General features: G+C 38.3%; 1 protein-coding gene across 1 annotated transcript in view; it reads left to right on the top strand.

The window, feature by feature from the left end:
* Fam171b (family with sequence similarity 171 member B) overlaps window positions 1-24,536 on the top strand; it is a 67,263-nt gene that overhangs the window by 18,263 nt on the left and 24,464 nt on the right. The window contains exon 2 of the mRNA XM_008826768.3: window positions 22,141-22,374. Coding sequence (XP_008824990.1) covers window positions 22,141-22,374 — 234 coding nt within the window. The remainder of the gene's footprint in view (window positions 1-22,140; window positions 22,375-24,536) is intronic.

The following is a 24,536-nucleotide window of genomic DNA, read 5'->3' as shown; positions in this document are numbered from 1 at the left end:
GTGTGTGTGTGTGTGTGTGTGAGAGAGAGAGAGAGAGAGAGAGAGAGAAACTATAAAAAATGAGGACTGTTTGCTTCTGTTTTAGCATTTTATATAATGTTGGGTGGCTATCTATGAACCACTTTAGGGCTGTAAAGTTGGGCAGGAAAGAAATGGGTGAATTTGAGGCTTGTAAGAAGATTCAGCAGGAGAAGAGTAAGATGCAGATATGAGGGCCCTGGGTTGGGGTGTGAGGGGTGACTGGCCTCAGCTAAGGCCAGGGCCAGTCTTGGGCTCTGCATACTCATGCAGGCTTCTGTGTTTGGTAGACCTAGCCAAGAAATCATTTTAGGGTTGTGTGATTTGGTGGTAATATTAGGCACTTTGGTGCTAAGACATAAGGAGTTCAAAATCAGGTCTACACCCATTAAGGTATGTTTTTAGGCAACTTTAATAAGCTTCTTTGAGATGGAGATAATGACAGTTACCAGGCAGAATTGAAGTAGAGCTGATATATGTATAAAACAGAACTCAAAAGAGACTCATCAGCTATTGTCTTCCTTCCTTTTTTTTTTTTTTTTTTTTTTTTTTTTTTTTTTAAGAGAGCTCAATCTATACCTCAGGCTGGCCTTGAACATGTGACAGCACTCACTCCTGTGTCAGCCTCTCAAATGCTGGGATTAGCATAGGCCACCATGCCTGTCATGCATAATATTATTGCAAAAGTATGATCATTATATTACTGATTTGTATTCTATGATACTCTGTTAGGAAAGGTTGAATAAACAGACAGAAAAGGTAACATTCCTGTCTTATAATTTTCTACTCAGTGAAGCTAGATTTGTTTTTGTGGTTTTATTTATCCATTCTAAAAGTGAATGTATGTTTCTGTTAAGAAATGTTAAGGAACTTAAAAGAATAAGATTACTGTTTTTCTTTTTAAAACAACTTAGAAGCAGTATTGTTTTTGAAAGATTACCTAAAGCAAGCAAGGAAAGTATACTGAAAAATGCATCTGTGAGCTTCAGTTTTTCAGTACTGTATTGATTCTCTTTGTTTTGCTGAAAGAATGAATTGGCTTTTTAGAAAGACTGAATCAAACAGTAGTTTTTATTCTTTTTTTTTCTTGTCCAGAAAAATCTTAACTTGAACTGCAGTATTCTCAGCATACAAATAAGCCAATTAAAGCTGCCTCTGGTTCTTTGGAAAACTTAGTGAAAAGACAGAGCGCCTTTATAAGAAAACAAGACTGTTTTAAGCTCTCCTTGTTCCTCTGGTCTTGGCATTGTGAGGTAGTTTCATTTGTCTATTAAAATGGTGTGTCTTGGACCTTCCTCTTTAGAGAGGAATTCTGCTACAGAGCAAATGAAATCTTTTTTCCCCTTGAATTCTTAACCTCAAAGGAGTAGTAAATTATGTTTCTCTCTAGTATTGCAGTCAGTCCTCCACAGCACAGAAGGTATTAGCATCTTAATGGAGGCAGCTGATTGATTCCTGTATTGATTAGATCAAGAAGTCTGTGTTCTGTGAAATCCAAGGCTGATTCAGTTCTCAAATTTATATGGTAGGTGCATCCACATAATTTTAAAGCAATTTAAATGTTTACAATATCCACAAGTAAAACAACATGCTAAGGCACTTTCCTTAAAATGAGGAATTGCATATTAAATGTTTTCAGAAATTACTTGCCATTCATTCTTTGTCTATAAATAGGAAGCAAGAGGAAATCATGGATTATAAAGGCCAAATAGAATTCATCAGAAGTTCATTAAAAATTATTTATGATTGGGTTTCCAAATAAAGGAATAAATCCACTGTGAGTTTAGAAAGGTGGTGGAACAAAAACAAGAGACATTATTTAGGAATTATTTTTAGTTTATTTTGGATACAATAAAAAAAAGGACTCAGTCATGTGACAGTGGTCTTTGGTGTTTTTTTTTTTTTTTTTCGTTTTTTTTTTTTGCTGTGTACTTCCTAGAGCCTGGCAGATAGCAGAAGGCAGTATCATACCTTTTTGAACGATTTGGTGGGCAGATAAACATTTGCTTCTTGACTGAATAGGTGGGGTTGATTGACAGGTGTAGCAAGTCCAGTAAGGAAGTTGTGTCTAATCTAAGGAACTGCTAAATGAAAGATTCACGCTCAGTTTTGTGTTAGTTTCTCAGGCTTTGCCTTCAGGGAAAGAATTATAAAAAATATTCCAGAAGTGGTGATTTCTTAAAGTCTGTAAGGGTCAATAATTAAAGATTAAATATGATATACTGAACTATTAAGATGGAAAACTGTCTAGTGTAGGAAGTGGGCCTCACTCAAGTTCATAACTGTAAATACAGGTGAGCATTTACTATGAACAGAATCTCTGGCTTTTAAAAAAGATTTATTTTAAAATTATGTGTACATATATATCTATGTGTGGGTATATAATGGAGGCCAGAAGAGAGCATTGGAACACCTGGAGCTGGAGTTACAGGTGGTACTGAGTCCCTGACATAGGTCCTGGGAACCCAACTTGGGGCCCTTTTCAAGAGCAGTTTGTGCTCTTAACTGCTGTGCCATCTCTCCAGCATTGTTGGGGAGGCTGGCTAATGAAAATGTGGTACATTTACACAATAGAGTTCTACTCAGTGGTAAAGAAAGATGAGATCAAGAAATTTGAAGGTAAATGGATGGAACTAGAAACTGTTATACTAAGTGAAATAAGACAAACTCAGAAAAACAAATGATATATGTTCTCCCTCATTTGTGGATCTTAGCACTAAATCTTTATATGTGAGTATATATCCTGATATAACTGCAGGAGCCAGGAAAATGGAAGGGGACCAGGGAGGTAAAGGGAAAGAAGGAGCTGAGAGAGAAGAACAGTAGGAGACAGGTGTCACCTTGTAGATGTGCATAAGCCATTCCTAGGAGTTCATACAAAGAAATGGAATCAGTGACTATGTGGCATGTACATTTTTGTGTGTGTGTTTCTAGGGCTGTCTACATAGCTCTCAAAAGTGGCTTGTAGAGCCTGTGAATGGCCTTATGTAAGCCAACATGATAACAGCAGTAACAATACTAAAGCCACTCTACTGTCTGCATGTAGTAGTTGTTGTGACTGCCCAGTGTTCTTTCATTTTCATCCTTTGCTGTTCTTCTTTTCTTTTTGTCTTTTTGCATGTGTTGTGCATTTTTCCTTCCTGGGTAAATTTTCTTTATAATTGGCTTCATCGTTCTCTGGAATAGTAATCTTTTGTGGTTTCCATGTTTTGAGTATTGTTTTTTCCAGTGTCTGATCAGTCTTCTAACACCGATTTTTAGAGTCTTTTGTGGCTGTTTCTTTTTTTTTTTTTTTTTCCAATTTTCTTGAGTCACATCATGCTCATTATCTAGCTTAGAGATTCATTACATAATCTCATGTAATAACCCCCCAAACCCAACCCTACATATAATCCTACAAGGTTTTCTGTTTATACTTGTCTTTAAAAAAGTATTTTATTTATTCTTCTTGTTTTATGTGTATGAGTGTACTGGCTGCATGTGTGTAAGGGAAGCCGTGTTGTGCAATGCCCATGGAGGTCAGAAGACGGTGTTGGAACCCCTGGAACTGGAGTTATGGACGGTTATTAGCTGCCATATGGGTGCTGGGAATCGAACCTGGGTCATCTACAAGAGTAGTCAGTGCTCTTACACGCTGAGTCATCTCTCCAGCCCTTGATACTTAAGTCTTTAACCCTTCCAGAATTTACTTTTGTGTAAGGCATGAGGCAGGAACAAGATGAAATGCTTTAAATCCTTAAACTTCTTCAAAGCTTTTATATATTGTCTTTCTAATTCTCATTGAGCTTTGAGAAATATTAGAAAGTTTAAAAGTATCCATCCTCCTTATTATTTTTTCTATCTTGTATGTCATGATTTTTATTTAAATATATATTCTATTTTAAATTATTTATGAAGTAATTGCTTAAGGAGCATTCACAATGAACATTTTCTGAGAGGCAAACAATTTCATGTCAGACTTAGCAGGATGTGAAGAATGCAGTACTCAGCTTGGGAGAATGTTAGTAAAATTATTTATTAATGAAGGAAATGCTGTGTGCAGTCTCTACTAAGACCTGAGGTAGTGTGATGTCTGTTAAAGGAAGCGACCATCATTTAATACCTGAAAAACAAATAAGACCTCTGAATTTGCTTATTTACTGATGTGGAAAGTGATGCTGAGCCCAGCTATCTTTCTTGTAAATTAGGAAGCAGACTTCACGGTGGGCTTTGGGAGAGCATTGAGTTCTGTACTGGAGGAAAGTCAGGGGGTAGAAGTATGATGTGAGCAGGAGAAGCTGTCTTCCCAGGTTGGGTAGTGTGGTATTGAGAGGCAGGTCATCAGAGGGCTCCATGCCTGATATAATGATACTTAGGTGTTGGTCTCTGGTTGGTTGCTTTAGTGTGCTTACTGAATTGTCATTTATTTGTTAACCAACTTTCAGAGGAGTTCTGTGGTTCTAAACTCATAGAGCTAGAATGGCAATTAATGTTTGAAGCTTGTACTTGCGCCTACCTATTACCATGGTTACAGAACAATCTGTCTTAGTAGTGTGAGAATTATTTTATGCAGCATGATTTGTTTTTAGAGTTGACTGCTTCATAAATTTGGCTTTTATATATCTTCTTGACAGCAACTACTATTCAGATTTGGGGGTAGAAAAAAAAACGCAGTATGCCTGGTTCTGGATAAATTTGCCCCTGTACAGCATTGGGCATGGCCTGAGTTAGGGGAAAGGATTATGCTTAAGTGCAGATAATATTCTATAATCTTTCTGTTAACTAATATTACATCATTTGATGCATTAAGCATTACTACTTGAATAAGAATGATATGCTTTTTAAGCAACACTGTCTTCTGTATTTCATAGCCATGAAATGTTGAACAAGTTATTTTCTTTGGATCTCCTTGGTCATTTTAAAATCAGAAATAATAGTAATTGAACTGTTTGTGAGACTTAAGGTGACCTACTATGTGAGTTGCCTAGAACACTGTCACTTAGCAGACAGGAATGTTATTGTCCATCCCAGTGTGAGTGTTTCTTGCTCAGCCAATGTGTATGGACTAAGGAAAACTTCTTAGTTGAATTAGACTGGTTTGTATCCATTTCATCCCAGATCAATTGAAGGATGTTTAAATGCATAATTAAATTCTTTGCCTAATGAAAGTAATAAAGGCAAATCAAGTGCTTTGGACACTCACAAATGTGGATCATTTATCATAATTTGCTGTAATATTTTTCAATGAGTATTAGCATTTATATTACAATTTTATTAATTAGTTTATGCAAATGTATTTTATTGAGGTTGTTTAGCTTCATAGACATCAACAGCTTTTTATAAGTCTCCCATAATAGGGGTAAGTGCTCAGCTCCTCCCTTTGGTCCATGCCCTGTTCAGGGTTCCTGTCAGCAGGTCTGGCCCTCTGTTGATCTGGATCCTACCATCTTGGCCCACCTTGCCTCTGCTTGTTAAAGTGAAGAGCAACTGCATGGCTACAGCTTTCCTTCTATGAGGATTCGTTGTGGACCCCAATGTGGTGTTTCCTGGTTGAGCATTTCCATAGCATTTGCCTCTCTGAAGCACTTTCTGCACTCAGACAAAATGGCCTATCGATTTGTCTGTGGACTCGGCTAGACTCTCTAGTTCACAGAGTCAGTACTAATGTTATTTTGTTCTGTTTTGCTGACTGTTAGTGACAGCCTATCACCTTAACTCTTATTGCTTAATAAAGAATTGTCATATAAATAAATATATCTTCAAAGCACAAAAATCTCTGCACATTTAAAACCTCAGTTCTGCATTAGTTGCCAGCTTGCTTTTGCTTCAGACCCCCACCACTGCTTTTGCTCTATTTTTGACTTTGCTTTATTTGGCCCTAAACTCCTTCAGTAGCTAACTCCAGTTTCTCAGTATGCAACTTGGTTTTATAAATTGCTCCCAGAGAGGCCTTTTTAGACTCTAAATGTCTTGCCATGAGCTGCTGGACCTTCCTTTCCTGGGCAGTGGAATGAAATCCCGTTGTCTACCATTGTTCCCAGATATTTTTCTTTGTTGCTAGACTGACCGTCATTCCTTTGTTCACTTAACACTGCATCTGTTTCCTTTGCAAAAACCCTTGGTGACCTTCCTCATGTGTCAGCTCTAGATTTTAACATTTCTGAACTCTTTCAACTTCAATCTCAACCAGTTCTTTCTTAAAGCATCCCATAGTCCACCGTAGAATTCACCAGTCTCTACCAGTTCTTTCTTAAAGCATCCCATAGCCTACAGTAGAATTCACGTTCCCTTTTCTGATAGTTCTTTGTCCATGCTATACCATGCTGTGTGTTCTTCTCCCTAGACCTTGAACTGCTTTGGGTTTGAAATTGAGAACTGTAACATATAAAAGCATGCATAAAATTCAATATAGTTACTGACAAAGAGTATATTGAATAAACAGACACTGGTGTGACACAGTGCTCACAGTGGACTTGGCACCTTCGCTATGGCTGGTTGGTATCCAATAAGATTTACTGAGGTGAATTTAATTGGTATCCTATGTTTTGAAAACACCTAAGTGCTATCTGTGGAATTTCCTTTCATGCAAAGTGCATACTGGGTATGAATTGTGCCATGTCTGCTTTATCTTTCAAGGTCTTTGAATTTAATACTTTTCACTGAAAAAATGAATTAATGACTGATTATGTTGCTTAACATTTCCGGGCTTGGCAATATCTGCACATCCATATCCCACATCCTGTTCATGCTAGGAGTTCATGCTGGCTAAGACTTGAGTAGGCTGTTCTCTTGGTTCTTTTTCTTTTCTCTTCTTTTTCTTTTTTTTTTTTGGTCAACCAGTACTTTCAGATGTCAACGTACAGGAAAACCCTACATTTTACTAAGGTGTTCACGGAGCCCTGAAGAAAATGCGTGGACTCATTCTGTTTAGACCTGATCACTCTCCTAGCACAGGGGTCTCTTAAATGCTGCCAGGAAGTTTCAAACCACTCCTGAAAGACACGCTGAAGCATGTGCCTGGCAGTTTTGAAGTGAGATCTATTTGCCCTTCATTGATTTAAACGTACCTTGCCTGGAGCTGGAACAGGGGAGTCTTTTCTAAACGGGAAAACGGGTTTTATTAAGTCGTTTTCAGTTTATTTCACTTTGAATAAAACATATGAACCCACAAATGGAATTGCAGAACAACAAAAGAACATCAGTGAGGCTCTTGTTGCTCTTAGTCTATTGTTTGTGTATTTAATTTTCTTGGTAAGGTTTCTCTCAACCCATGAAGGGGCTGTTGTGCAAAAAGAGCAAACAACAATGTTGGGATTGAAAGGTAAGTTACCAGAAAATAGAATGACTTCAAAGCTTTATTGAACATTCTCTTTTATGTTAGCTCCCTGGGGAGAGAGGAGCAATTACATTGATACATTGAATATAATAAGATAAAATAGGAATACTCTTCTGTTCACAGTATAAATTGGTTTCCATTCTGGAAAGCATTTTAGCAATTCGTATCAAGCAGCTTTGAAGATCCATACCTTTGACCTATTATTTCTGCCCCAGGAAGTAATTGAAGGTTCAGACAAAGATGTAGGTACTCAGATTTTAATAAAAGCATTTTTTTGTGAATTTGGAAAATTAGACATTACTAATCATACTGAAATGGGATATTTAAAGAACAACCCATAGAATTTTCTTTAATAATACAGTGCCAATTTTGAAGACTATTAAGCACCGTGGACTTGTGTTTATAATACGATCTTAAAAACAGCATAATTATACTTATTGATTAATTTTCTTTTTTCCCTCTGAAATATGAGTTAGATCCTGAGTCTCTTGAGGTTGTTGAAATAGTTAATGTGAACAGTTCACAGAGTTTCTTCCATATCTGTCCCATGCTTACACAAGCACATGCACACACACATATACAATGTAATCTGAATTTTTTAGAACGGTGTCAGTATGTTTTAAAAAGTACTGGATAGAAACCAACTTACCTTTGAGAAATACAGTTAGGAAACATTTTCATTTTCCTTCTGATTTTTCTATATTTTCCAAATTTTCTATATAGAATAGAAACATTTAAAAGAATTAAAAGTATTGAGTCAAAAAGTATAGAAAATCAAGCATTTTTAATATAAGAAGGACACAGAAATAAGTGGCCAGAAAATGGTAAGAATCAGTGATTAGACCCTCTCTGCCCCCAAGCGACAGCCTGGCAACGACTGCCAGTGGCTTAGCAGCCTCCAAGGGCAGCTAGCCCATTTCTTGGCATCCTGTGTCTATGCTGCTCGCAAGAGCTTATTCCTGTGGGAGTACCCAGCAGAGAAGCTCTCCTGGTCAGCATTAGCTGTCAACTTCCCACACAGCCCAGTTATCTGAGAGAGTCTCAATTGCAGAATTGCCTCAATCAGATTGCCTGTAGTCCTGTCTATGGGGCATTTTCTTGACTGTTGATGAGTGTTGCAGGGCCCAGCCCACTTGGCTAGTGCCACCCCTTGACAGGTGGTCCTGGGTTGTATTAGAAAGCTGACTGAACCTTGTGGTGACCCATGCCTTTAATCCCAGCACTCAGAGGGCGGAGTCAGGCAGATTGCTGTGATGGAGGCTAGCCTGGAATGGTCTACATAGCAAGCTTTAGATCATGTCTCAAAAAAAAAAATAAATAAATAAAAAATGCTGGTGAGTGTGAGCCAGGGAGTGTGAGCAAGTAGGCAGCTTTTCCGTGGTTCTTGCCTCTGCTTCTACTTTGAACTCCGACTTTGACTTCCCTCAATGATGGATTATGAACTGGAATTGTAGAATGAAACTAAACCCTTTTCTCCCCAAGTTGCTTTTGGTTGTGCTGTTTATCACGGAGACACAAAAGCAAATGAACAGGAGCCATGGCCAACTGACAGAATATCTACAAAATCAAAGATAAGCAATTCAATTTTTTATTGTTCTATGAAAAGAGCAGTTAGACATGAACCATAAGAAGGTGGCTTGTAAGTCAGATCCTGTGCTGTCAATATACCTGTTGTCATCACGACCAGTAGTTCCCAGACTTGCTTGTGCCTTAACATCTTCTGTGACCTTTTGAAGATATGAGCCCCTGGCCTACATCTGCAGGGATTCTGATAAGTTTGAACTGGAGTGGGGCCAAGGAATACAAGCAAAATCTCTTCAGGTGAGTTTGATATTTACCCAGAACTGAGAACTGCTTTTTAGACCCAGAGGCTTAAGTATTTTGCCAAAGTTAACAAGAGTAACATGTTACACAGATTGATATTCTTTGTGTGGTGTTATACTTTCATGTGTGTGCATGTGCTTGCATGCAGAGTCCAGAGGTTGATGTTAGGTCTCTTTCTTAATTGGTCTCCACCTTATTTTTTGAGACAGGGTCTCTTACTAAACTTTGAGCTCACCAATTAGGCTAGGCTGACCATTGGGCTTTGCATATCCCCTTATCTTTGCCTGCCCAGGCACTATGGGTGTGCACTACCACTCCTAGCTTTTCTTACATGGATGTTGGGGATCAATTCAGGTCCTCATGATTGCATAGCAAGTACTTTACTGACTGAGCTATCTCCACAGCCTCACAGACTTTGTAAGATTCTTGCCCAACATTTCATTTATTCAAGCAATCTTGTATTCAGAAAATAAGCAGACATGTATTTTCAATACTAAAAGTTTTTCATAAAAAGGCATATTTCTAAAATGTTTTCAATAAGACAGTGACATGAACAGGCACTTTTAAAGAAAGATGTATGCTAAGAGTTGTAGATAACTGGGTTTTTGCTTTAATGTTGTTAAAATACTTTAGTTATGCAGATCTTGGATTCTGAAACATTTTGTCTATACTTCTCGCCATATTATTCTTTCCAGCCAACAGTTGTACATGTTTGAAGACAGCTATTTCTTTGTCTCTTTTTCAGTGGCTAGTACACATCTTGCATGTAGTAGGTGCTTAATGAGTGTGGAACATAAAGATGGCACAGATACACAGAGGCTCCCAAACTTTCTTCTAAGCTCATGTAATGCTTTAGTAGTTTCTTTTTGTGGCAATACAACTTAACTTTAAATAATAGGTGTCAGCTGAAAAAAATACATATTTGCTAATTACAAAATGAGATAAGTGTGTCTGTTAGGCACTGTACAACTTTACATACCTTGCAATAAGATGGAGTACAGCGGCTCTCATTTCCTGCTCACAGTTCATTTGAATAGTGTTTGCTGTTAGAGCAGTCAGTGAAAAGTCAGCCTCACAGAACTAGAGTCTAAGAGGATCCAACATTGAGATTGTAAACTCTTAGTTTGTGGTGCCCAATGGATGTTAGTGTGGTTGTGCTTACCTAGACCAAACACCTTCTTCTGGCACCTGGTGAGTTTTATCATTTGGTGATTTTGGGGCATCATTTGGGAGTCACAGCCTTGGGTCTCAGCTTTTGGGGTTTTTGTTTTAGGCACTGCACAGGATGTATTTACTGTCTTTTTGTCATGAGATTCACTTTTAGTATTCAATTGCCGAGCCTTTGTGTGTCTTCTGAGAGAAAAAGTTGGTCATACCCTTCTTCCTTTTCAGCATTAAGATGTAAAACCATTAAACTAGGGAGTTTCAAAAGAAGCACTTAGATTCAAGGCACTGTGCTAATGTATTCTGTAAATGTTATATCCTTTGATCCTGAGAGCAATATCTTTTTAACTTTAATGTTTTTGACACATTCAATATGATTGAAATTTGAGTGTGTTCTACATTATTGGTAAAGAAGCTTTCTTTGCAGGATAGAAAGGACTGAGGAATAGTTGTGAACCTTTGGACAGTACCTCTTTTGACTGGAGGTGGAAGTCCCTGGCCTTCCCAGAGGGAGCAGATGGTACCACCTTACAGCTCCTTCTGCTGAAATGGGTAAACATGAACTCCAGAAACCAGTCCTGTCTCACTCCAGGTTCCTTAGCTTAGAGTTGTGCAACTCAAAATAGTAATGGCATTTTACAATTATTTGCTGTTCGAGGATAGTGCATTCTTTTTAGAAACTTTAAGGGAAATTTATTGAGAGGTGATTTTTATTTTCAATTTTAGATGCAAAATCCTTTTCAGAACCTTGATTACATGGATAGCAATTGTTTAATTTTCCCTTTGCCCTGGAAATGATATAGCCCACTCTAGTCTTTGTCCATCAGTTAAACCAAATTGGGAATACTTCAGGACGTTGCATCATTAAATTGCAAAGAAAGCTAGAGTACTCTGTATTTAACTCAAGTAACACTTAATCAGTTCTCAGGGGGACATTGCACAGTAGCTAATGAATCTAACCAGATTTCCAGTGTTATATTCCTGAGAGGGAACATTGAGGAATTGTGGATTCCTGGAAGACATTTTTGTTTTCTCCACATCATGCATTCCCATCAATATATTTGAAACACCTAGCAAACACATTAGTGCTATTCAAAGATTCCTCATAGATGACTTTTTAAATTCACAAATGTTCAAAGCAGATTTATTCATATTAAAAAACACCAGATATGTAAACATATTTTACAATAAGTGAATGATCATCACAGTGAAATACTTCTGAACAGTAAAAACAAAAGAAATGTTGATACATACAACTTGGCTGTCAAGGGCTTGTGCTAAATGAAACACAGAAGCTGATTTTTTTTAAAGAGTTATTTTTATTTTATGTTTGTTCTGCCTGCATGTATGTAAGTGTACCTGTGTGTGCTCATAGAGGCCAGAATAAAGCATTGGATCCCTTGGAACTGGAGTTCCAGATGGTTGTTAGTTGCTACATGGGTACTGGGAATGGAACCCAGGCCCTCCACAAGAGCAGCCAGTGCTCATAAATTCTAAGCCATCTCTCCAGCCTCAGAAAAACTCACCTACTTCATCATTGTGACAAAGTACCTGACAGAAGTAGCTTAAGGGAAGAAGGCTTTATTTTGACTCACAGTTGAGATTAGAATTCATCACAGCAGGGAAGGTGTGGCAGTAGGCTTTCACACCTTTGTGGACAGGTCACAGAGATCCAGACAGAAGCTGGGCTATGGTCCTTAAAGGCTATCCCCCGCTGACCCCACTTCACCAGGCAGACCCCAACCCAAGAGGTTGCCATAGCCTCCTCAAATAGTGCCACCAGCTAGGGACCACATTTTCTAACATATGAGCTTCTGGGAGAAATTTCACATTCATACCACAACAGTTTTGTGCCATAAGATTCTGTTTCTATAAGTTCTTTTTCAGTGCTGACAGCTGAATTGCGGGCTGGTTTGTGCTGTGTGCTCTACCACTCAGCTGCATTTCCAGCCCTTGAAATTTTGAACCCTTGAATTTGTTTTATTTATTCTTTGAAAATTTCATTATATATATATATATATATATATCATATCCTGACCTGATCACATCTATACCTTAGTCTCCACTCCAATTCCCCCAGGGACCCTGTCATATCTGCCTCCCAACTTCATATGGATGACTTTTTCAAGTAGCAATTTATAAAGAAACTCAAATTTACGTGAAATAGATTTTGGAGTAAATATAGATTCAATAGTTCTTAAAATGTTTCTTGAATTATGCTTTTTTACCTTATAGCTCCTCCTGCAACCTGTATTACTTATTCTCATTTTTATCACTAGCTTCCATTTTGGTTCTAGTATTTTTCTGATGAATTGTTTAAAGTTGTGAAATAAACAATTGGCAGAATATAAACTTCATACTTATTTCCCAAGGAGAAGCATCAATGGTTGTTCTTTCTTTGTGTTTTGATGTCCTTTTTCCACAGTGAGAAAAATCAGCATCTCCTCTGAAGAGGTTGCTGAAAGAAGAAATGGTCAAGGATCAAAGGATTGGAACACTACTTAAAGTACAAAAATTAACAAAGGCATTCTCTTGTTACTCCACCTTCTATTTAAGTCTTATCCCTCTCTGTATCTTTCTCTACAATTACTAAGTGTTTCTGAGTGGTCCTATTTTATGGTGCCAGAATAAGAAACCCATTTATTAATTTAGTGCTTCATTAAAATAATTATTAGTATTTGAGGATATAGCAATACATAAAATGAAAAAGTCTCCAAACTCATAAAGCTAGCATTCTATTTTAGGAGACAGAAAATGAACATGATAAGTAAAGTATATGCATGCTAAGGAGGTAGGGTAGAAAAGATTAGAGGCTGGGGACATGGCTCAGTTGGGTACATGCTGCAGAAGCATAAAAACCTGAGTTGGGTTCTCCAGCACCCACATAAAAATCCAGGCATGGTGCTGTGTGCCTGCAGTTGTAGTGCTGGGGATCCTGTGACAGGAGGATCCCCAGCGTTCTCTGGTCAGCTGGTCTAGCTGAAACGGTAAGGTCCAGGTTCAGTGTGAGACACCCTGCCTAAAAAATAAGATGGAGGGGGGCTGGAGAGATGGCCCAGTGGTTAAGAGCACTGACTGCTCTTCCAGAGGACCCTTCTATAACTGTAGTTTCAGAGGATTCAGGGCCCTCTTCTGACCTCCTCGGTCATTGCATGACACAGGTGCACTTACATGCATGCAAGCAATACACTCATACACATAAAAAATAAAATGGTGGACACTGTTAGAGGAAGACCCCCAACATTGATTTCTGACCTCTATATGTACATACCAATGTCCACACATGAACATGTACATTTGCGCACATACACAAAAGAAAGAAAACATTACAGAAAAAATAAACGAGAGTTTGGAAAGGGGTGTTAAGACAACAAATTTAGTTGCTTATTGTTTGTGTCAGCATCTGTAGCCATGATTGCTTGTGCTCAACTTGTGGACGGTGGCCCCCGAAATGTTCATTTGTTATTGATTTTTGATGATGTTTTATGTGTATGGAAAATGGGTCCTATTATTCCAGTTTACCAAGACTCCCAGGATCATCCTTCAAGTTCTTGATGTACAGTAGGTAGTTATGCAGGGCTTCTGTGTTTTGTTACCATGATTCATTATATAATAGGAGTGTGTCCATGTGACTGATCCCTAGTACAGCCTTGGGCTCTAGACTTTATGGGCACGGACACTTTACATGTATCCCTGCAGCTCACAGTTGGAGATAGCCCCAGAAAGGGTAAGACTCAGAGCCCTGTGCACAGGTGTGGACTGCACAATGGGTGTATTTTCCCTCTTATTTTATCCATCATTATCTTCTGTTGTAATAAACCTTAGCTTTGGGTATAATCTGAAAGTCATTTTGGTGAACCATCAAACTTGAAGGTGGTCTTAGGACTTCTGCAACACAAGGCAAATGGTTAGGAGAACAGGAGTTATGAGAAATGATGAAGCTTTTAAGGAGTCAAGGCTATAAGCCATTTGAATATCTGGGAGGTATGAACATGCCTGGCATGTTCAAAAAGTGTAAGGAGCCTTCAGTGAGTCAGGATGAGTGAGGATAAAGAAGAGGGACTAGGGATGCGGGGTGAGGCAATTGGGGTACCCCTTCTGTGGGTCTATCTAAAAGACTCCCAAATTGCATAACTCTTAACTGTAGGGAGAAAAGAAAGTCCTTTACTGGTGCCTAGGAGATATGAAGGAGAAGTAAAGGCAAGAGTAGTTATCATTACAAGTTCTAGAAAGGGAACTAGAAAAAAGTCAAAACAGGGCAAATTTCAAATGTTCATATCAGAGCCCTTTGGAATTTATTGATGGGAGCTTTCAAAAGCATCTCTCCATTGGGTTCCTCCTCATTTTTCTTTTCTCTGCCAAAGTTGGACTCAAGAGTGATGGACTCAGAATTTGTTTTCAGGCACTTTGATAGCTCTTGGAGTGGCTAGAATCAGTGTGAGCTCCTTCACAAAGGCTTCTACATAGGGGGAGAAAACAAATTTTGCCATCATTTTAAAACAATAGTTGGTTGTCTTCTTTAGCTACAGGTAGGCACTACAGTATTGCGGACCAAGAGAAGCCTGGTCTGCATCTCGATTCCCTATTGGCAATTTGGGTATCTTCAGAGGATGGTGTGATAAGAATAGGAGGTAGGAATTGGCTAGGCAGTCAGGGTAAAAAGACTCCAAAGAAATGTAGCCAGTTTCTTGGCTAAAACTCAAAATGTTCTTGGGCCTCTTGGCAACATACTCTGTTCCAAAGGCCAAAAAACGTCAAAACTATTTGGGAGCTCTTATCTAACCCCTAAACGATTTTAGGGTTACCTCTTCAGAGGGGGACTATTAGAGTAGCAAAGCCCCATTAAAAAAAAAAAAAAAAAAGAGTACATGAAGTTGTCCAGGAAAAAGTGATGGGGAGAGATGGGAGGAGTTGGAGGGGAGGGAGTGGGCGTGCATTTGATCAAAACACTTTATATGCATATATGAAATTCTCAATAATTTTTTTTTAAGTTAAAAAAAAGAAGAGGGACTAGACCTAGAGACAAGATGCAGTGGGAGTTGCCATCAGACAAGGGCGTCCTTAATGACTTCAGCATACACTTGCTGGGTGAATCAGTATTCCTATTTTTCTTTACTAAAACTAGAGACACTGTTTGCTTAGTTCACTTATTTCTATTTTTTGTAGATCCTTCACTTATTCTTCATTGTTCTTTTCTCATTCTTTTGAAGTTACTGCTGAGTTAACTTGAGAAAAAATTATCACTTTTATTGATGACAAATACAACCCTAGTCTTAGGTGATCACTCAGTTTTGATCAAGCTCTATTCATGCAGAGGAAGAGAAAAAACCACTGCCCCCAGCAGTCCTTTCTACTCTGGAGAATGCCTCAGGGCAGGATGATGTCAGAGCTGAGTTTTAAGGAAGCCCAGGGGTGATAGAATTCTCAAGTTGCAGGGGCTATATGATTCATTTTTCTTCACATGCCTTCAAAACTCACTTCCCAGTTGCCAGTATTTCTTCAGTGAAGACTGGAGTCTGCCGTCCATTTCCCCGGTTCTATGCTGGATTTTTGTCTGCTTGAGTTTGCATGGGACTTGTGTATGCTGACACCATTGCTGTAGATTGATGTGAGCAGGGTCCCAGGAGCTTGTAGGACCTATTTCCATATGGTCGTGTACCTCCTCCCTGTCTTTTCCTAAAGTAAGGGACTCTAGATAAGCTGAGTAGACCTCAGTAGATGAACTTGCACCGAGGATTGTCTGGGGACACTGACGTGACAGTAGGCCTAAACACAAATGACAGAATGTATGAATTCCAGTGAGGGGGGCTATGGGAGGATGCCAGTGGGGACGAGGGCATAAAGATGATTAAGACTGATTAAAATGTTCTGTATGCAATACACCAAAATTCAATAAAAACAATTTTTTAAAAAAAGAAGATATAGACTGTTGTACCTATGAAAGAGTCTTCCAGACCTCAACACTGCCCTGAGTAAGCAGACTTCTGATGAATGCTGGATTTGAACATGCTTTCATCAGACTTGGGGATGTGCCTAGCAATAGAAAATGAAACAATAAAGTTTTTTGGCTTAAAAAAAACCTCTCTTTTCATTTGGCTTCTACAAAGGAGCCCTCTGCTCACCTGACTGAGCTGGATGCCCAGTACTTCCATGAAAAATGCTTTTCAAATGCTGAAATTAAGAATGGGATCTTGGGGGCTGGAGAGATGGCTCAGCAATTAAGAGCATGGACTGCTCTTGCGGAGGACCTGGGTTTGATTTCTAGTACCCACGTGGCAGCTATGAACAATCCTTAACTCCAGCTCCAGGGGAATCTGAAGCCCTCTTCTGACCTCTGAGGCATTGCATGACACGGGTGCACTCACATACATGCAGGCAATAGATTCATACACATTAAAAAAAATAAAGAATGGAATCTTGAACTTTTTCTCAGTGGGCTGTAGGTTCTCTATACCTCGTGCCTTCAAAGACACTACTTAATAAACCTGTGTTGGATGCATTTGTGAGGGAGAGAGTGATATTGTGATATGAAGGCAGTATGAAACAGCATGACAAAAAAATCAGAATGATAAATAGTTGGGAGTGAACTTGGGCCAGTATGTTTTAGAGCTTGGATCAAATCGATGAATTTCCATTGAGGAAAAGGTCTCTGTGGGTAGGCAAGAAGGAGTCCAAATACTAATGGCTCTGAGCTCTCATTTGCTCCCTGTTGAGCTGCTCATTCTTGAATTATAAAGACTCTTTGTATGTGGTCTATTTCATTAGCTTTGGTGAATCACACGTCAAGCTTTCAGTCCTAGTGGGAACAACAAGTATTTTGTTTGTTCCATAACATCTTTTACTTTTGAGGATCATGTCCTTGGATCCTATCTCTTTAATTTTGTAATTTGACCTTTTCTTTCTAATAAATATTAGATTGTAGTTAATTGCAAATGAATTGCTTTCCAAGATACTCAGGACTCTCCTTCCCTCCTTCCCTCCCTCCCTCCTCTCCCCTTCCCTCCCTCCTCTCCCCTCTCTCTTTCTTTCTTTCTTTCTTTCTTTCTCCCTCCCTCCCTCCCTCCCTTCCAACTCCATAGCCAATGAGACTGTTTGACCCAATTCTGGGGCTTAAGCAGTGAAAAGGTAACTTTTCTGTTTTAATGAGTGTTTTTTTTTCAGTGCCATTTTGTGCTTTTAAAAGAAATGGTTTGTGTGTTCATATTTGAAATGCTGTAAAGATTAGGCAGTTTAAGCCTTCTTCCCTCTGTCTTACAGAATGCCTAATTATAAGGTCCTTTCTCTTAAGCACTTTTGCTGTCCTTAGCTCCTTTCTAAGCTTTCCACTCTTGTTCCAGTTAGAGAAATTGTACTCACATTCTGGAGAGAGACTTTGTTGGTACATGTTTGTAATAGTGATAATAAAAGGTTTAAAGTTTTTTCTGTGATTTATTTTCTTATATTTAGGAAACTCTGCAACTGTGCATTGTATAGTAAAGATTTCCAGGCTAAGTGTTCTCCTGAAAAAAACAAAAGGAATCTTGATATTTATTGGTATTGTAGTGATGTATTTTTCACTGGAAACTATGTGATTAGCCGAAAACTTTGTACTTAGTATTGAGTCAGAACACGAACTGCAGTTTCAGGTGCCCCCGTTAAAATCCTAGTTACCAGTCTTTTCCCAGGAGGTTGATCACTTCTGGTCTCCATCCTCTTCCTTACTTACTCCACATCCTTTCCTCCATTCTTCCTTTTCTTCTCCTCTCCTACCCCTCCCCTCCCCTCCTCCTCCCTTTTCCAATTAGCGCCTGTCCACATGCCAACATTTATCAGCCCTACAAAAACATAAGGCTGTTTGCAAAATACTGTTGACTACCAAGATGCTTGGCCTATGGAGAGAGAGGTCAAATACACAGAAAAGTAAAACACAGCAGCAGATACCATGCACCATGAAGAGGAAGAGGAGAACCCATCTAGACTGGATGGGGCAAATATATTGAAAAGGGGGTGTTTGATCTAAAGTGAAGTAAGATTTTCATAGGCATAGCTTAAAGAAAAAGGTATGTATTTGAGATAGAAGAAGTAAATAGATAAATATATGATAACAGAAATGTGGGTTAGTCGTGAGTAGTGACCAGTGTGGCAACATAGAGCAGAACTCTACAAACTTCCTGTTACGTTCTGGATAGTAATTATGCTGGTCTTTGTAGGCCATATGCCACTGACATAATGCCAGCCTTACCACTGTAGCAAAAGTGGCCATAGTCAATTCATAAATGAATAGGCTTGACTGTGTTCCAAGAAAAGTTTTATTTACAAAATCAAGCAGTGGGTCAGAGTTGTTATGCAGGTTGTGGCTTGCCCGACCTGTTGAAAGAGCAGAATTAGAAGGAAATAAATAGACTGCACAAGAAGGCAGAGGCCAGATGTAAGAGGGTTCTGGGTGCTGGCCTTGAGTTGGGAACAGATACCCTCTTTCATGAGACTATGACTGCTATATGTCTCCTAAAAGTTATAAATACCCAGACATTTAGATTTAGAATCAGGTGTTTTCTATTTCAAGATTAAGCTAGTATATAACCAACTATAAATTAGTATTTCTCTGTAACTGAGTATTTTATGTGAAAGTGGCATGTAGAAAGCAAACAAGGCTTCTCAATGCCTCCATCAAAGCCTGACTTGGATCAAAAGTAGAAATTTTTCATCTTTGGAGTTCTTACCATGAATTCTCCATAGGAAGGGACCAAAGGTCAGATCCTGGAGAAAACCCAAGAATGCCTGACAGGACTTTAGGATCTCTGAATGCAAAATGTCAAAATTATCCCTGTTCAAAATCCTAGTGTGAACTGATTCCAAATTAGCTATTCAATGTATATCTTGGATACTTACAGGAATTGTTAGCCTACAAGTCCAAAACAACTTCTACATGATTTTATTAGAACATTGTTAGAGCAAGGCACTTTTGTCTGTTTGATCATTACCTTTTATTCCATTATCATCAGTAATTCTGTAGTCCTCCTCTCTTCCCCTGCCACGTTGTTTCCCCTTTGGCTGAACATACTTGAGGCTCTGTTAATATTTGTATCTACAACACCTTCTCAGATGGTGAGCCGAGTATTCATTGAGTGTATTCATGGACATAGACATTTACAATTTTTTGGAACAAACCTGCCTCTCTCTCTCTCTCTCTCTCTCTCTCTCTCGTGTGTGTGTGTGTGTGTGTGTGTGTGTGTGTATGTGTTTGTATGTGTGTGTTTTGTTTGTTTTTTGAGACAGGGTCTCATTATGTAACCCTGGCTGGCCTGGAACTCACCTTGTAGAGAAGACTGCCTCAAACTCACAGAGATTCACCTGCCACTACCTCCCAAATGCTGGAATTAAAGGCATGTGCCACCATGTCTGGCTTAGAACAAACTTTTTTAAAACTGTGTTTTGATGTTCTTCATTGCTTCCTAGTTTTCATTGAGGGTGTGTATTACAAAGTAATTTGAATTTATTTCATTAAATTTTTTACTGATCTTTTTTAAAAAGCTTCCCTTTTAGCATTCTGTTTCTGTAAAGAAGTTGTGGGGTATTAAATGAAATTGTTGCAGTTGCTTGCAACATGCTGGGAAAAAAGTAGGCTACTTTTTATACCAGAGAAACCTGGACCTTTGGTAGTTTCTTCATTGCACAGTTGTAACCTACATATTGCTAACAACACAATGAGATCGTGCCAGATTCTGTTTGAAAGAAGTAGGCTTGAAATTTTTTCACCCATCCCACGTAAAGATGCTGGTATCACCCAAACATATAGTTAGAAGTATTTTAAAAATCTTTTTCCAGAATTTGAGGGACCCACCACTGTAGAATAACAAAGTCACAGTGTAGTGTTGGTTCTGATAGCTTTTTAAGAAAAGATTTGTTTTTATTTATGTTTACATGTGTGTCTGTGTGAGTGTATGTCATGTGTATGCAGGTGTTGAGGTTATCCGATCCCATGGCACTGGAACTATAGGCAATTGTGACCTGCCTAATTTTGTTGCTGGGAAGGGCACATTAGAAGGGCAGTACATATTTTAACCCCTGAACCATCTCTCCAGCCCTCTGATAGCTTTTAAAAATGATTTATTTTTATTTGAACAAGTGATCTGTTTGCCAATATTGTTTTCTGGTATGTGTGAAGTGCTCAAGAAGGTTCCAAGAGGATGACAGAGCCACCATGTAGGTGCTGGGAACTGAACCTGGGTCCTCTGGAAGAATAGCAAGTGCCCTTAACCTATCCCTGAACCACATCTCCAATCCCTCTATTAGCTTTTAAAGAACATTTCTTTATGCTTATTTAATATTCACTGAATTTTAATGATTCTCAGTACTTAACAAGACTTCTGGTAATCATGTGATAAGTTATAACCAGTAATCTCAAGGCTTAGCTCATCAATATGTATTTTAATTTTGCTTCTCTCAGCACTTAAATTATATGTTTTCTAAGGGTGCAGTTGAAATCATTTGATATCGAACCATTTTTAAACCAAATGTGACATATTGAAAAGAAGATTATGTGGGCAAGATATAATAATTATAATTAAGTGACAGAGAAAATAACACGTTCAAAGAATGCTGAACAAACAATAGAGAAGAGTAGGTAGATCACAGAGACAATTGCATTGCTGGTTGAAAACCACACATTTAATCAAGAGAGAACAGGGAAGGGGGATGCTGTGGCTATGCAGTGCTTCTCACTGTCAGTGTGGCTTGCTTCATTAGTGACCCTGTAGAAGTCAGTGCATCCTATTTCAGTATGAGCAGGTAATTCTTTATAACTTTCTACGTGAAGGAAAAAGAATTACTCATGTCTTTTTAGTTACTTTGATGAGACTTTCAGGCTTTCTGCCAAGGGTTTTCTTCTTTTAAAAATACTTTTGCTGGGGTAAGAGACAAACCCGGTTCATGGATGAGGAAAAGAGGCTCAGAGACAGCAAATGTGTATTTATGTTTCAGCATCAGTTAGGTGGAATATGAGAGTGATGGAGGGTCACGCTGTATTAGGGTAACGTGAGAACAAGTAGTGTGGTATATGGTGTCCGAGGGATGTGCTAGCTGTGCAATTTTCCTTGCCTTAACCTTGGGTGATATCTTTCAGGTTTGTTGAATTAGATTGGACAACATGTGTTTTCAGTACTGGGCCTGATGTGTATGCATTGAAATAATACATATGCATGCATAGCCTTTTATTATATCAGTCTTCATTAAATGGCAATGAGAAAGAAATAGTTATAAGACCAGTGAACACCTTGCCAAGGTCACTTGCAGACTAAGACCAGAAGTTTAAGTAGAAGCTGGCTTTCATTCTCATTTTCTTTAATTCATATTAGTATGGCACCTTATATATAGTTAAGAAGTAATGTTTTTATATTTTGGAGAAAGGTTTCTGACTGGTATTTTGTGTAGGTGGAACTGAAAAGCACCATATTTTCTAGACAACAGAAAAAAACAAAGCAAAGAGCCATGAACTAGTGTGTTTAATGAGTGTTGAATCTCTACAGGTTGATGCAGGCAAAATAAAAATGTGTTTTCCTGAAGAGCAATTCACTGCTCTCCTTTCTTCCTTTTCAGTTGATTGATAGAAGAAAATTAGAGTAATAATTCTATGCCTTATCTATAGTAAATGTAGAATTTTATTTTGTTTTAGGAGGAATAAAGAATTTGTTGGAATGTTTTTAACTTTGTCTATTTATCAACATATTTCTGAATTTAAAAGTTTTATATTGTTCTCCACATGTGTTGAAAGACATTTTAATGCCTAAAACCATATATTCTAGGTTTGAACTTGACATCATTTCTGACTTTTTCTCTTCCAGTGTCTGTATTTATGTTGAAAGTCCAGGTGAATGACATCATCAGTCGCCAGTACCTGAGTCAAGCAGTTGTTGAGGTATTTGTCAACTACACGAAGACAAATTCTACAGTAACTAAAAACAATGGCGCAGTATTGATAAAAGTACCCTACAAATTAGGACTCAGCCTAACCATTATTGCTTACAAAGATGGCTACGTCTTGACACCGCTGCCTTGGAAAACGGGAAGAATGCCAAGTAAGCACTTCAGTGGTAGTTTGTGTTCACAAATGTAAATGATTCCCCCTTTGTTTGGGGTGTATCTTGTTGAGCTGAACATGAGAATACCTGCAAGAAGCCTATACAGGAAGTTTAGAAGGCAAGACAAATTTGCAGAGAACTTTGTTTGGGCTGCTATAACAAGACACTACAAACCAGGTGGCTTATAAACAACAGTTTTGGTTTCTCATGGTTCTGGAGGCTAGGACGACCACAGTAGAAATGCCAGCAGGTTTATGGTCTGGTGAGGGTCTGCTTTCTGGTTTATAGGTGTCATCTTCTCACCCTGCCCTCACATGGAAGAATGGGCCAAGGAGTTCCCTTGGGACTAGTTTTCAAGGCACTCTAATTCCATTGAGGAGGCTTTATATTCTTGACCTAATTGCTCTGAGCCCCATTTTTTTTATTACTGTAGCTTTGGTAGCTGTGAATTTTAGAGTGATAAAAACATTGGGATCATCACAGTTATGAAAGCATTTTCCTTCCATAGAGGCTTGAAGTCATCTTGAGCATGATCTCTGCTCTATACAGAGCTTTTCTGAAGGTGGTAGTTGGGATGAGAATAATATGGCAAAAGGATCAGTGAGAAGTGGGATAGGCCAGATCAAGTGGGCCTGATGCTATAAGAACCTACTAAACATCAAGACAGTCTAGCTGTATGTGCCAAAACAGGCACTCACTGTAGATCTTAGTGAATCTAAGCTCTTTGGAAATTGGACTTAGTAGTGTGTAATACTGGCCTACTGGTCAACAGCAAGGCTGAAAGAGATTAGAGAGTTTGGCTACAGACTGTGCCCCCACCCATGGTGTTCCCTGACAGCTGGAAGCAAGAGGGGAGTGGAATGGATAGAGTGGTATAAACATGCATCAGAGAAGGAATTGCAGAACTTAATGTAAATGGATGTGGATTTTAGGTCACCACTCTTATTTTCCTTATAGTGATTGTTCTGTTAAGAGTTTAGATGTTTATTTGGTTTCTTATTGGAAACATTTAAATACATGAACCATTATTTCAATTTATAACAAAATCAAGTAAATAATCAATTAAATAAGATTCAGACAAATAAAACTTTAATAAACCTAAAACTAGAAAACCAGAGTCGAAATGTGGTAAGATGGATTCCTGCTTTAAGTACTTTATCTTTTTCTTCAAAAGAGAAAATTATACTATTCATTCAATAAAGTTAGAAATCATTGAAAGAAACCAAATAAAATGAGCAAAGAAGTAAAAGAAACTATAAAGAAGAGAAAATGGAAAAAAACACTAGTTCTTTGAGATAAAATCATGCGTTTTGCTAAACAATAAGAATGAGGGAAATAAAAGGCAATAAAAGGAAGGGAATTCTATAAAAGCTATATAGAATTAATAAGAATGTAATTTAATGGTAATTTTAAAAAGCTGAAGAGCACGCATGATCTCATGACCTATAAATGAGTACATTGAGTTCAGAAAGCATAGGCCCTCACCATTGGATGGAATGCTCTAGGTTGCTTCAAAGAAAACTTCTGAAAACTGGTCTACCTTGATTCCAGAACTAGTGGTTGTCATATTCTTCCAATGATTTGTGTGCTTTCTCACGCATGTGCACACACAAACACACACCTGTTCAGCTGACCCATCCCTCCTAGTCCCCTCAGTACAGAAATCCTGAAACAGAAAAGCAAAGGGATCTTTGTTATTTAAATAGAGTATTCTGTCAAGACTAAGCAGGATTTGTCTTCTTTGCAGGATTACGAGAGAACCAAATTTGTGCCAAACTCTATTGATTTCCTTTATAATCACCTGTAGAATAAATTATAACTACTATGTGATCATATCAGTAGTTGAATCCATGCTTATTTAAGAAAAAATAAAAGCCATCTCATGGTCATACTCAACTATTAAATGTTGGCAGTGAGCCTATCAAAATAAGAATCTAAGATAGATGTCTGTATTATTTTACATGGTAGAAGGTCTTATCAAAGAAAAAGATACTCAGAGACAAAAACATGGGATAGCAGTTAGAAAAGGCCAAAAGCATTATCATTTCTTGATTTAAGAACTGCAAACTTAGGATACCAGTCTTAAGACTTTTTTTTTTTTTTTTTTTTTTTTTTTTTTTTTTTTTTTTAAAGGGGTCCCTTTTAGCCCCCCCCTTTTC

The sequence above is a fragment of the Nannospalax galili genome, unplaced genomic scaffold, assembly GCF_000622305.1.
Source record: "Nannospalax galili isolate Female #2095 unplaced genomic scaffold, S.galili_v1.0 scaffold790, whole genome shotgun sequence".
In the NCBI taxonomy this organism is placed as follows: Eukaryota; Metazoa; Chordata; class Mammalia; order Rodentia; family Spalacidae; genus Nannospalax; species Nannospalax galili.
This window is presented reverse-complemented; position numbering and strand designations above follow the sequence as displayed.